Raw genomic sequence first — 15,245 nt, 5'->3', positions numbered from 1 at the left:
AAAAGTAAAAGAGAAAATTAATTTCAGAGAAGCCAGCTATCTGAACATTCATTTATGATGATCCTCACAGGGATGAAAAGTCTTAAAAGTCTGTTTTGTTCTACTTACTGGTGCTGGTATGGAATAGTTAGGTTTTGATAAATAATTATAACTGGAATGACGTTGCACTCTAGCACTGACTAAATGCTAATAGATTATTGATATTTTCTTTTTTTGTTTGCATTTTAGTAATCTGTTTGCACCTTGTCTCTTTTACTACTGATTTTTGCCTTAAGAAGCCTACGAAACTACACTACCAAATACACCACTATATGAGTATGAGTATATTAAATAGAAAGGCCCTCTTAGTCTTAGCATCAGGTGGGAAGGGGTGTTTGAAACTTGATTTTCACTATTTGCTGCTTTCATAACTGACAAGATATTTGTGTAACAAAAATAGTAGATGCTTTGCAATAAGTCTTGGGGAAAAAAATAAAATAAAAAAAAAATAAACATTGAGTGCTTCTCTCTGGTTCAAAAAGTAACCGAGAACTATTTAATATTTCCTTTTACTTGCTCTGTCTTAAATTCTGGTGATTTAAAAATTAATTTCTTGGTATATGTACACTTTCTCCCTCATTTTTTTCTGTTGTTGCTGTTACTTCATTTTGTCACTAATTTATAACATGGTTTCTTTCTCTGCATGTTTTAATTTTTTCTCATTAGTTTACTTTTCTAGCTTTAGCTAATGTGCACTTAAAAATAGATTATAAAAATGACATGAAAAATCAACCTTTCTTAGGGAAAAAAAACATGAAGATCTAAATTTGGACTCTTAAAATCATTGTTGACTAGAACTCCAGATATGACCTAGTCTGACCGCCCGACCCAGTTGTTTTTGAATATCTCAGAGGACAGAGATCTATTATTTGTCTGGCCAACCTGTTCCAGTGTTTGACCACCCTCATAATAAAAACCTTGTTCTTTTTCATGTTCCATCTTGTGCCTGTTGACTCTCATCCTCCTCCTGTGCACTGCTGGCCCCATCTTCTCTGTACCCTCCCATTAGGTGGCTGCAGACAGCAATAAGATCCCCTGAGAGCTACCAGTTCTGAAGGTCAAACAAATCCATTTTCATTCTCTGCTACTGTGACATGTGTTCCATGACGCTCTTGGTAGCCCTCCACTGGACTTGCTCCAGGATGTCACTGTCTTGTGCTGGAGAGGCCAAAATGACACAGTATACCAGATGCCATCTCATGGATATTAAACAGAGCAAGAAACTTCGCTGAGCCTGCTGGCTGCTGTCTTGCTGTTGAAGCCTGGGGTGCAGTCGGCCTTCTTTGTTGCGAAGATGCAGCTTTGCCGACTCATAATTTTCAAACAGGACCAGCTCTTTTTCTGCAAGGAAGGCTGCTTGTAGCCTCTACTGCTGCTTGACATTATTCAAGTATGCAGGACTTTGCATTTGCTGTTGTTGAACTTCATGAGTTTCCTGCCAGGCCATTTTTCCAGTCTGTATGAAAGCAGCTCTGCCTTCAGTGCATCAGTTGATCGACTTGATATCATTTACAAATTTACTATGTTGTTCATAGCATAAAAGCTGCTTAATTAATATTTCACTGTCAACTATAAGACATTTATGAAAGTGTTGAAAATGTTACAGTATGATTATTGTAAAATATAACTACCCCACAAATGTGGATAATAAGGGAAAATTTGCAAGTAAATTTAAGGTTTCTTCTTTGATAAAAATGTATCAATTTAATGTTTTTTTTTTAATCCTTTTATTTTCCTTAACAAAAAATAAACATTAGTAAAAAAAAGGAGGGGGGGATATGTTTAAATTAGATATGAACCATGTTAGTAAAAATTAGTTATGTCATATCAGATTATCTGAGAAACCTACAAAACTCCTTCAAAGACAGTAATCCAGTCCCTTCTAAATCATGTATTTCTGAACGTTCTCAGCGTTATATTGGGTATATTTGAATCAAAATACAAAATACAATTTTTGAATACAAAATACAGTATTTTGACATTATTTCAATAATGAAACCTACAAAACTCCTTCAAAGACAGTAATCCAGTCCCTTCTAAATCATGTATTTCTGAACGTTCTCAGCGTTATATTGGGTATATTTGAATCAAAATACAAAATACAAATTTTTGAATACAAAATACAGTATTTTGACATTATTTCAATAATGAAATGGCTTCTAAAATTAAGACCATTACGCTATTTTATTCTTGAATCATATTCAGCGTTGCATTGCATTTTATTGTATATATATAGAATAAGATAATTAGATGGGATTTGCCTTTTGCTTTCAGGTATTTTTGAACTAACAGATTCTGAAAGACAGGTTACTGGTGCTATCAGAGTTGAGCTAAAATGGAAGTTTGCCTACCTACCACCAAGTGCCTCTGTGATGGCTGCAGACTTAAGGAATTACATTCAAAATGAGAAATCAATGGCAAGTAAATTACTAGCAGAGGAAGAAATGCAGAATCCAGTCCCGTCTCCTCTTACTTCATCAGTGACAGTAAGTAATCTAACCAATTTACAGAAGCTAAAAGATACAAAAGACCTATTACAGCTGGTCATTTAGTTCTTCCCTGATGACCAGGATTTGTTCTTACTGTAAAACAATGCATACTACAAATGATTCATATAACGACCATCTTGGACTTCCTTTGGGAAGTGAAATCTTTCTTGTGTCAAAAATTTTTTAAAGTCTTAATGTAATGGTAGGCAACTGGGTAGTAAAAGAGAGAGCAGGGAAAAGAAATAACAAACATTGAATATCATCCTTATCAATTGTCTTTTCAATGCCGCTGTCCTATGTAAAATGTAGCCACATTAGTTTAACTCCAGGACTAAGGTTGAAATTAGTGGCAGTTACGAAGTTAGCTTTCTGCTATTTCTGTGATCTCTAAGAAACTCAGCCAGAATTCAGTCAGCTGGAATAGCTTTGGGCCTAAAGAATTACCAAGCAGCCAGATCCAAGCCATATGTACAGACACTTAGGTGTATCTGCAATGCTCTCATTATTCTGGCTTCTACAGCATGGTGCTAAGATATCCAATAACTTCTTAAAAATCACTCATAAATAAAAAGTGGAACAAGGATTATTTTTTTTATATAAAAATCAGTAAAGTGGATCATCAGGAGAGTAAAGATTGAAGAGTAATGAGCCCCTTTTTATTTGTTATTTTTTGTCTTTTATATTATAACATCACAACTGAAATACTTGTGGATCATTTTGTTAGTTTTGCAACTATTATCAATCTCTTTTCTGTTTGTGTGTTTAAAAATTTTGGGGGGAGTGGGGGGTTAGAGGAAGGTGTCAAAGATATGGCAAGCCTATAGAAAAAGAAATCAAGCACGCAGTAAACAGTAACAATTTATTCTGCCAGATACATGATGCTGCTGAGTTTAGTCCTACAATGATTTCTCACCTGGAACTCACTTTGCATTCCATGGATGTTCTGTAGAGTGTTACACCCATTTGTGACTTAATTCTGAATTCCATGGATGTTCTGTAGAGTGTTACACCCATTTGTGACTTAATTCTGAAAGGCATCTCCATTTTGTGTATGTGTGCGTGTGGGGGGGGGATATTCAAACAAGAACTAGATCATCTTGCCCATTTAGAATTGAAGTTAGTACAATTACATTTGTCTACAAGTCAAAAAAAAAAAGGGGGTTCTCAGAATGTACTGTAAATAAGATAGTTAACATATGCCAATAAATGGACTTCAACCATATTTTTGTATTATAGGTACCAATACCCAAACCAAGGCACCGTGCAGCTCAAACAGAGAAGAAAGTATCTTTTCTGGATGCTAGTTCAGTACAGATGGCAGTAAGTTTTAATTAGTTTTAATTGTTTAATTAGTTTTTTTGCATGCTGAAGCAAGAAAGACTATGTCACAGTATGGACAAATTGTAGAACTAATAATTATGAACACTCAGTTATTTAAGCAACAGAAAACTGTCATGTCTAAGGCAGTGAATGATAGCATAGCAGTGTATATAGGTGTTGGAAACAATGCAGGGGTATCTATGATTCCCTCAGAATTGCTTGCTATCCTCCACAGCTTATGAGCTTCCCCTTTCATGGACTTAGGGCAGATTCAAACAGAACCAATTAACTGTCTCTGCACTGTTTCTTAGCTCTCTAGGTTATCAAAATGTCTTTAATTAACCAGTCACACTGAAGCACAATTGGTTGGCTGAAACCAATCTGAAGTGTGCCAATGTTGTACGCAAGTTGACACCATTTATAGCCACCCCTTTTCAACAAAGTTTGTCAGCTGTGATCACAAACACTGTGAGGCCGAGTACACTTCTAAACTTGGGATAAACTATCATTTATTTTCTAGACTCTAGGAGGCTTTTCATGGAATTAACTCAAACACATTTGCTAGATGGTATACGTTTTCTTTTTGGTCTTAAATAAACTGTCTTCTGAGGATAGATTGTATTAAATCCAGTAAGCTCAGGTGAGTTCTTTAAGAGCTAATTATAAAGTTTATTATTAATATTATGTTGCAATTAACTAATACAGTCTTAAAAATACAAGCTGTTTTCTCTATTTATAAATACCTTGATTGAATTTATTATTTGAAATGTAATACCAATTTCATTTTACAGCTCCTTCTGCTATTGCTGTGACTACAACTTTGTTTTGAGCTGTACTATACAGATGAGAAATACGAAAAAGGCAAATATCAGAGAAATCAAATCTTTTTAAAGCTAACTGACCCATTAGCCATATGGTTAAACACACATAACTTCAGCTGTCTAGATAGCAACCTCTCAAAATCGGCCAGTTTTTCACAAAGTATGATTTTCCAAGGGAGAGATTTAGCTATTTGATCTTTATCAGGAGTCACTCGCTACCAGCTTTAAAAATCCAAATCTCACTGTCTCGTTATAGACAAGTAATGATAGTACTAACTAATGAAATATTTGGGGTTTCTCTGAAGTCTAAATCTTGCAGTGACATTGCAAGAGTATACCCATGTAAGAGAATTAGAAGCTTAACAGATTAAAAATGAACAAGAATGGTCTGCTTCATTTTCTAAATAGCAAGAATCTGTTTCTCAGATATTCATGTGACACATGCCAAAGCAAATAGTTTTGGGAAAAGGAAGCTCACTAAAAAATTGGATGAATGGTTTGACTCTCATTAGGACCCAAACTGTTTGTTTGTGAATTGTCCAGTGTCATGGGTGGAACCTATAGCAGTAGGTAGATGCAGTAATGCTAATCCAGAAAAGCAAAGGAGGGTGTAATTTCCTGTCCAAATGCTTCTCCACCAGTAAATTCATACCTATGTTTGTGTTTTAATTATGTAGTATGTAATAAAGTCTTCCCCTTATTTTACCCATAACTTAGGGCTCTGTTGTTGAAAACGACGTGGAACATACACGGAAGATAAAGGCTTCAACAGGTCCAAGCGCTTTAGAGGTATGAGATTATTCAGTTTTTGCAGTTTATATAATGTATTGCATTTGAATTCCAGGTGTATTTTATCTCTTCAGAGCCATACATATAAAACCAAACTATCGTTAAGTAACATGTCCTAAACTTCATTGAAATATGAGGGGGAAAAGTGATTCTTTGTGATGACATTCTTCTTTTTTTTTTTTTTTCGGTTGTTAGAAAAGAAGGAATATCTCTACTTATTTGTCTATATGTTTGGATGAAGTGTTTGTCTTCACTCTAAAAATTATCATTATAAAGTGGGGTGGGAAAGAAGAAGAAATGCAGTATCTTTGGAATCTTGCTAAATACGTAGCATTTGTAGGAGGAGAGAAGTATTAAATACTGTAGTACCCCGGTTGGCTTTGAAAGGAAGTTCCTGTGGCAGATTGGCAAGCTCTTGGTTCTGGTGGTGTTAGTGTTTATTCACTGGCTGTTAACTTCCTTTCACTTTTCTACTTAAAAGCTCATTCAGGATGTTGAATGAAAAGCAAAAATCTTCCTCTACCACATCAGGTAGTATTGGTCAAGTAGAATAATCAAAAAGTAATCAAAAACTTTATCCACCAAAATGCAACTTTCTCACTGAAGGAATTCTTTATAAGGAATGCCCAAACATTGTCTAAAATAGTGTTTTAGTTACAACATATCATGCGTGCCAAGGAGACACAAGAGACACAAAGTCGGTTTCACTTATAGAGGGTTTTGGTGTTTTGTGAATATTGCTTTGCTTTGTGTGGCTCCAAATGTCCTGAAGTAGTTAAGTTAAAATGGTTAAACTATCTTGTGTCCAAATATAAAACAAGTTTGGAAAATCTGGGTGTTCTGTGGACAGCTGAAAGTTACCTCACGTATTCTGAGATTTGGTAGATGAGGCATGACTCTAGCTGTGAAAACCGCAGTCCTGGAAGACAATTATTAAATAATAAATGGAATCTTCCACTGAAATTTGCTATATCTCTAATGTTATGTCACTGATAAGGTAGTATTATTTCTAATTGTGCTTAAAGTGAAAGAAGGGAATACGATTACTTCAGAGACAGTTTGGTACTAAAGTTATTTTACCTTAGATAACATAGTTGTCATATTTTATAGTAAAACGTTTCTGTCTTTTTTTTATCTTTTACTTTTTTTTTTTTTGAAAAAGAAAATATTGGATGAAATAAGTTATAAAATTGCCAAGTAAGGAAGTTTTTTTCCTATTTTTTTTTTCAAACCGAGTCTGTTAGAACTGAAACAGCTGATATATAAATGAATCTCCGGAAATATAATGGTATAAGTTGACAGTCACCAAATTATTATAACAGCTATGTTTTCACAACTGTACATTTTTTAGAGAATTGTCTGTCTTCTGTATCAATTATCTGTTACTGCAGTTGAAAACTTTTAATTGCTTCTTATATTGCATAAACAATACGGTTGTTTAAAAGGCAAATATATATAAAGAATGTGACCATAACTCTTCAAGTTTTGAACCTTGGTAACTTTCAAGGAATGTTTAAAAACTGAGTTTATCTGTTTTTATATTGCATGTGGTATATAAGGTTAAACAAGAAAGGCTAGCAGATGGTAAGGTGAAGGAGGTTGCTGAAGAAATTCAACAAGAAAAAGAAGACCTCTCACATCTGTCAGAAGGGCAGTTGACTGACCAAAGCCCAGTTACCTCTGGAGATGAGACAGAAGTTACTGAAGAATTGGAATCAGAAGGTAGAATTCATTTCTTATGAATAAGTAGCTGTATTTTCTTAATAAATCTATCTTTCCATTTTTTAAGCATTTCTTACTAGCAGTGGGAGCTGCCTCATTATGAGAAGCTGCATGACAGAAATGATATTCTGGTGTACTTCATAGCTGAAGCTGGCTGGTGGGTATGGTGGTGTTATTTTCATCCCAAATGGAAACTATAGAGTAATTGAATGCAAAAATCTGGTATCTGGTATCTGACCTACATTCATAAAAAATTAAAGGAAATCTGGCTTCTATTTTAAATGTCTTTATATTCTCCCATGGAACTATACTGTTCTAAAGACTATTTTAATGGATATGCTCCTTTGTCTGCAGATAACAGCCAGTGCTGATACTGGAAATCCTTTCAGACAGTGAAAGGGTAGTATGTCTTACCATATTTGTGACATAAAGTTGTTAAGAGGTAGATGTATTTCAAGATTGTAAAAGCTGGCTCACCCCGTTCCAACTCTAAGCTTAAACTGTTTATTAGCAAAATAAACCAAGTCTTTGGTACTGTGTTTAAAATAGAAACATAACCAGGATGTTAAAATTTCACATTCTTCTTCACAGCTTCTGTGTAAAAATTCATTAGTAAAATTGAAGAAACATGAAGTTGAATCCCTGTTGTGTTTTTAAGTAATTTACTCCAGAAAAGAGAGACCTGAATGCTCTTCAAAATAATCCATCTGCGTTATAGAACTACTTTATTTAAGAAAAAAAGAGTACCTGTTTAGATGTGCATGGTGTTAAACCTAATAATAGGAAATGCAAAAGTTCAGGCCATATCCTACCTATGAACTGCAGTTCATACTTCAGTTCATGACAAGACTTGTATCATTGCACTTACCAACTTTCATCTTGGAAATATTAGTATTTGTTAGCAAATCAGAAAAAAAAAATGTATTTAGACCACGTTAAAGATCATTGATTTGCCAGTCTTATCTTCTGCAAGGAAGAGATTTACTTGATGCTGTTCTACTATATTTATTAGAAATAGCTAATATATCGCTATCAGGTTTCTCAGCAAATCTCAGATGGACCACAAATACAGGGTTGTTTTTTAACTACATTGATTCTTATTTTTATTTTTTTTTAGCAGATCAAGATGATAAACACAAAAATGACGCCATTGAATCAATACTAACTGACAGCGATGACTGTATTGTTGCAAGTCCGGTATCCAAGAACATTAAACAGGTCAGCTGGAGTATTTTATGGCAATTATTTGTTAAGTCTAAAAAACAAACAAACAAAACTTTTAAAGCCTAATTCCTCTAAGAGTAGCTTTCCTATTTCTAAGGTCAGATTCTAAGGCATTTCCAATGAATTTGTGTTTTCCTGTTTCTGGTTGAAATAGACACTTTTTCACAGGAAAAGGAAAAGTTTACCTTAGCCATATTGTTCATGTGGTTTTTTGTTTTGTTTTTAACTGGGAAACTGACTACCTGATGATGATTTTCCTAATTTTGTGCAAAAATATCATTTGTATCTAATATTATAGTTTAGGAAATTTTTAGAATGTACCAAGGACTTTAAGGTAGATATTGTTTAACTTTGGGTTAGCCCTGAAGTGTTCAGGCAGTTGGACTTGGTCTTCGAAGGTTCCTTCCAACTAAACTGCTCTACTCTATGACATGACATGATTTAGTCTGTATGCTTCAGCAGATTTTGGACCTTTAACTGTGACTATTTGTTGTCATCTTTTCCACTGTTGTCACCTGATATTTTGTTGCCAGCAAACCCTTCTTTTGCATGGCTGGGATTCCCATGTGCTGTACTTGCCTGTGTTGAACCAATGAAAAACCAACTGTAGAAAATTAGGAGACAGTAATGATGACCATTATCTTGTTATGTTGTGTTTGTTATGACCGCATAAAAGACTTGGAACTAGAGATTTCTAATGATTTTAAATCTGAAAGCAAATTTTAGTTCTGGACAATAGGCAAAGATAACTGTTATAATGTGAATGTCTGAAGATCTTTGTCTTATTGTTCAGTGCTGCCTGTTGTCTTCATTGCCACATTTAGGAAAATGTGCTTTTCTACTTCCTTTGGTGCTTCCTGAGGAAGGAGAGAATAATTTAATTTGTCAAGGCCTGCAGTAAATCTACTGTGTTTTATCCCAGTATGTTGACTTGATGGAATGTTGTTAAAATTGCATAAGCTTGGCTTGAGTATATTTCAGTGCAACCAAATGGATTTCTTTGACTTCACAATAATTTTAGAGCTAAAGATCTGTTTTCAGAAAAATTTGTACATACAGTATCCAGTCACTTCAGTGTACATTCTTTTTAATGGACGTGGACATTCTTTTTTTTTTTGGCATGGACAATAATAGTATTCTTTTGACTTGTCCTTAGAATCTGCAATTAATGAGCATAAAGTCATATATACAAAATATCCCAACATAATACAAATATGGAAAATTTACTTGAAGATGTATTTCAAGAGTATAGTTCTCTACAAACACAAGAATATTGTATACTTTTATAATGTTCACTGAACAGTCTTGAAAAATAGAAATCTATTGTTTAATTGTAGTACTTCTAATAGTTAATACTTCTCTACTACTGGTCTGTCTTAGCCTTCTTCTAAAGGAGTAAGGGTATGCCGTTATATCAGCCTTAACTTTTTTAATGTTCTGAAATATGACAACCTAGAGGTAGTTCAATTTTTGTATTCTGTATTCAGGTGAAGGCTGTGTGAAATCTTACAAACTATCAATGTCAAGTAATGCTTCCTATGAGAAATATTGCTCCTTTTTTGTAAGTTGTAGAAGAGATTTAGAAATGCTACCACTTTTATAAGCTGAAGAGATATGCAAAAGGTGTTTTTGAAAATGAAATTGCATGGTATATATGTAAAATAGTTATTTGTTAATTTTTTCCTCTCTACCTGTGAGAACTAAAATGACTACTACTCATCACTGTTAAGTCTAACTATAATAGGGTCAATATATACATCCCTAGTACTCTTGTATTTTATGAAAATTATTTTAAAATATTTTGGAGAGGATTTTGCGTGTAGATTCATTTCAGATTCATTGATTTCTGTCTTCTCAGATTTGTTCTTCAAGTAACAGTGCATGTTCAAGAAGGGTAGATAAGACAAGAAAAACCTATAAGCTATTAAAGCAACACAATCGATACAAATTTCAGGTTAAAGTTATGCATTGGTTTATTTGAAATCTTTGCAGAATACAGCATGTGAAAATTGAGATCGAATTCATATTTTTTAAAAGACTAAAAATCAGTGCCTTTTATCTTATGAGATAAATATCCTGCTGGTAATCAAACACTGTAAATAAGACTTGTGATTTTTAGTGATTGTTATGCTAATTATCCTATGAATCTGAGTTGTATGCCAAACTGTTTAAGCCATTTAAGATCATACTGTTTCTTTTTTTCATGTTGCAAATTAGACAGACCATGGTTATTTCTTAGATATGTTGATCATAAAGGGAATCTAACAGATTTTCCAGTACTTAGCTATCCCACTTGCTTCTTTCTCTTTTCTTCTTGTCTATGATGTATAATTAATCATAGATTACTTCATTTTGTTTCATTTCATTTACAACATTTATGAGCTTCACTTTGTCGGTATGAAATGCTTGTCCCCTTCTTTCCTTTCCAAAGTGGCGTAATTAGTGTTAGCATCTTTTTTAACAGGCTACATAAAGTTTAGTGGCTGGATTAAATCAAGTCATTAACATAATGTTCTATACAATTTGCCCCTATCTCTTTTCGTTTCCAGTACATCAAAGTGCCACCGAGTGCCAGTGTAATTGGGCCTTGCTAGCTTGTCAGGTTCAGTCAGGCTGATGGCTGCTGCTTTTACTAAAAAGCTTCCAGGCATGATAATTAATAGAGAAAAGAAGTCTGAGAAATGTAAAAGTTTGGACAGTTCTCTATGAATATTTCATACATTTGAATAATCAGAAGTTAACATTATCAATTTGATGTATAATACATTGATTAAAAGCCTTGTTTCAGATCCTCAAAATAGACATCAAAACTGGGAATTTGCATTTTCTGTGGCATGGTCTTTATATTTAAAAAAAAAAAAGGCTTTTCTCTCTCATTCCTCCTCCCCTTCAACCCCATGTCTGCGCTTTATCTGTATAGGAGATGATAAAGCATTCGGTTATCACAATAAAATTTACTGCTGTCAGCTTCCAAGTTTTCTTAAAACGTTCCCATAAAGCAATTACTGGCAAAACCAATGTATTCTGTGGTAGTCCCATTCCTTGCTTTAGGAGTGGTTTACGTCTCTCTTTTTCATTGCTGATGCTGTGAGTGCATTATCTTGCACTAATAGCAGTTTATTGAAAACTGTCATTATTGGTTCCTGCAAGGTTACATCTCTGGGTCTAATTAATGTTGACATTAAAGTCTCTCTTAAACACTAGTAAAAAGCACCGCCAGTTCCTTGTGGCTCAGCTGGACAAAGAAATGTTTGTGAAAATTTGGGTAGATTTAAATATAAAATTTATGTATGGGAAAAAAATAATTACTTTTCCTTTTAAAATGTCATTTTTGTACAGTTAAATAGTACACATCTTCCTGTGAAATACCTGCATTCATTAAAAAAAAAAAAAGTGATTTGGACATTGTGCTACAGTTTTAAACTTTGGTTTCTTCAATTCCTCTTTTAAATTTATTTTCTGCATGACTTTAATACCTTTGGTGGACTTTTAGGAAAATTCCTCAGTACTCAATGCTTGTCTTAAACTGGCCTTTTGTGTGAATACCCAATCTGAATTTATGGATCTAAAAATTTAGGTTGTTAATATTACCCTGTGTTGTTGAGTTGGTATGATTCTACTTTGTCATAAATACTAATTCTTTAGTATTCTCTTGGTCTTGTCTAGATCTAACCTTAGCTGCTTTGTGCTTTCTTTTTTAAGAAATTAGGGAAGTAAGAATATTGCACCAGCATATTTAATGAAAAAAGAAATACAATTCATGAAATAGAGCTGTTAGTCAGTGAATGGTACTTTACTCTGATAAAAGCTTTATAGTCACTATTTTCAAAGAGTACCGATAGGTCTAAGATTAAAAATCAGCTTATGCTGTTGTCCACCTTTAAAATGATTGTTGGCTACAGCATGGTCACTATTAGACAGGAACTTATGTTAAAAAAAGAAAGCTTGAAGTATCTGGGTAAAGCCTAAGTTGTTTTTTTTCCTACTGATAAAGCTTGATGTGGACCCTGTTTGATTGGGTATTACACTGAAATAATGAGTTTACAAATTCTAGTGCTTGACAAATAAACTTTGAAGTAATAATTAGAAGCATGTTTACAAGCCATTGGTCTTGATGGGAGAACTGAGAGAAGAGGGAGCAATAATACCAAAAAAAAAAAACCACACAAACAACAACAACAAAAAACCACAGCTTTTAAAATGATTCAAAACCACAGAGTCTTAAGTCTCTTAAGACTCTACCTTTACCTTAAGTAAAGGTAACACATTACTTTTTCCGTAACAATTAAAGCTAATCAGTCAGAATGCTAAATTAAGTAGAAAGACTTAAGGCTGAGTATATATGCTCATAGGAAAATCATCAACAGGAGCCATTTTTAACCTAGCTGGTAATGTTTACTGTGGTTATGAATATGAATGCTCCTCAGTTCTCACTTGGGAGACTATATTTATCAGAGCTCATTGACATGGAAGTAAGTTACGGCCATTTCACAAGTAAAAATAAGTTGTTGTTTTTTCTAATTGGAGGTCTAAAAAGCATAGCATGGGATTTGAAACTAGACTTGAGTTTTGATTAGCTGCAACATATCACCAAGCAGAAGTTGTTGAATGCTATGGGTAATATGAAAGAGAATCGAATTCCATTCGTTTATACACATCTATATGGTCCCCATACGATACTCTAATAGGAGGTTGGAGAACAGTATAAAATGTTATGTATTAAGCCTCTAAATAAAAAGAACAACTGTATTAAAAATGTGCACTTTGATATATTCTGTCACTGTAGTTACCCTCTTAGCAAATGAAAATGCTATACTGATACCTTCTTCCCATACTAAGGCATTTTTTTCCTAAATGGATTAACTTTCAAATAGAGATTTTTTTTTTATTTTATTTTTGAAATCAAGTTTATGATCTGCATAAAGAAAAATACATGCATATAAAAGCAGGAATCCTGTCATGTTTGTTTTTGTGTATTTTTACATAATACTGCTTTTTTTTTTTATTTCATCCTATTTCTGTAGCTTAAATGTTGATGAGTATTAATGTAGCTGAAATGTACAAAGTAACAGCTCTTTAAATTGAGAATTCTTCTGTCTTTTATGCTTATTTACCTAAGGATCATGCTTGCTTGCGAAATTAAATGTATTTTTAAGTTTACAAAGCATTTGAATTAAGTAATTGTGTGACAAATTAGTATTGATATGAAGCTAACTGGCTTTGAGATTTGATCCAGTTGTTGTTTTTTGTTCATTTTATCAGTTAAGGAAGTTTATATCTTAGCGGTCAAACAGGTCCAGATATATTTGCTTTTTTTTTTTTGCATTTATTATTTCCCAGAGACAGTTTGTCTTTACAAACTCTTAGTTGAGGCAGTGCTGCAGGCAAATTGCAATAAGAAATGTTAAGAAAATAAATTGTCTTCAGGAGTAACATTGTACAGTTTTATGTTTATTCTTCAGAAAGGATTGGGGTAGCAAGCCCTGTGAAGGCAAGAAAGTCAATCAATATATTGTTCAATTGATCGAAAGTTAGTATTATGAGCAATGTGCAAAAAGTTCAGGTGTATGGTTGTGGTTGGAGAGCTTCAGATCCCTCAGTACCATAGTATTTTCTAAAATATTTAGAGTTTTGTACTGAATTAGAAATGGTCTTTTCTGGAAAAAAAAAATACAGTGAATTGGTGGGCATGTGACAGATTTGCGTAGAAGAGGCAATATTCAATCTTAGAATTGTCTCAAGCTGTAGCAAGTAATTCATGCCTTTGAAGATACTAAAGACAAATTCATGCTCTGAAAATGATCACTTTGGACGCTATGCACTAGAAAAAAAAGGCAGCAGAGACATGCTAATGCAAAAATTATCACAAATAGTTTTCTTCTTTAGTGTATTCATAAGTCAAGAAAGAGCTGATGGAATTGCACTGAACCTTGTTACTATGCTAACCTTGTAGTGTTGCATTCTCCTCCTAGCACACAGCAAAGGCCAGTGATCCTGTGGGAAAGCTGCGTGCCTTTCCCTTCCTCCCAGTAAGTCTGACTCTAGAAGAGCTATTGAACAAGGAGAGACCTCTTTGCCCCAGTTTTTTTGGGAGAGTCTAAAGTGCATGCACTTAGGTTAAGTTCCGTCTGTTTGAAGAATGGACATAGTTACATTCCTTTTTCTTTCCTCACATTTACACACTTACAGGGAAAACACATAAGTAGAGGATGTTGATCCTGATATGAAAAGTTACTACATTCTGAAGACTAGCGCAAACCTTTGTTTAAATATCGTGACCAAAAAGAAAACTGGAATATGGAATATACATCTTCTTGAATATGGTAGTCGACTTTCTATGGAAATAGACTAAGCTTTATTAATCTCAGACATCAGAAAAATTAGAAGAGTTATGTTGGGACTTAAATTCTGGTGTAATGTCCAGTGCATTAGTACTTGACTTAATCCCAGAGTTTGTTGAATGAGTTCAGTGATTCTTGCAAATCTTTAGTTAATGTTAGTTACACATAGTCGATATTGAATTGCACAGGAAGAGAGAATATTTCCACAGACTAAGAATATTTCCCATGTTTTGTTTTTTGTTTTCCTGACCTGAAATAAAAGCCCTGAACCAGTTTCTCAGAGCCACTCTTTGAAAGCATTTGGTATTCTCTATTTTTATATGTACCTCCAGCCTCTCTGTTAGAGGAAAAATCATATTAAATTGTTGTTTTAAATATTAAGTTTAAAGAATAATTGTACTCACCTCAAAATAGAATTATTTGCACAAAGTAATTGATCTAGACAAACTATCCATTTTCACTTGCGTAGTACCTAATAAATAAGAACAAGTTGGAGGAGG

General features: G+C 33.7%; 1 protein-coding gene across 9 annotated transcripts in view; it reads left to right on the top strand.

Annotated features, from left to right (window-relative positions):
- Positions 1–15,245, top strand: part of RPGRIP1L (RPGRIP1 like) — a 75,159-nt gene that overhangs the window by 39,365 nt on the left and 20,549 nt on the right. For 4 of the 9 annotated variants that reach the window (XM_083852074.1, XM_083852073.1, XM_083852076.1 and 1 more), the window contains exons 18-23: positions 229–360; positions 2,314–2,525; positions 3,765–3,848; positions 5,387–5,458; positions 7,018–7,180; positions 8,298–8,398. In XM_083852074.1, the coding sequence (XP_083708200.1) occupies positions 229–360; positions 2,314–2,525; positions 3,765–3,848; positions 5,387–5,458; positions 7,018–7,180; positions 8,298–8,398 (764 nt within the window). The remainder of the gene's footprint in view (positions 1–228; positions 361–2,313; positions 2,526–3,764; positions 3,849–5,386; positions 5,459–7,017; positions 7,181–8,297; positions 8,399–15,245) is intronic. The other 5 variants (XM_083852079.1, XM_083852078.1, XM_083852081.1 and 2 more) reach the window with 3 other exon arrangements.

This window comes from Anser anser (assembly GCF_964211835.1).
Source record: "Anser anser genome assembly, chromosome: 11".
Lineage (NCBI taxonomy): Eukaryota > Metazoa > Chordata > Aves > Anseriformes > Anatidae > Anser > Anser anser.
This window is presented reverse-complemented; position numbering and strand designations above follow the sequence as displayed.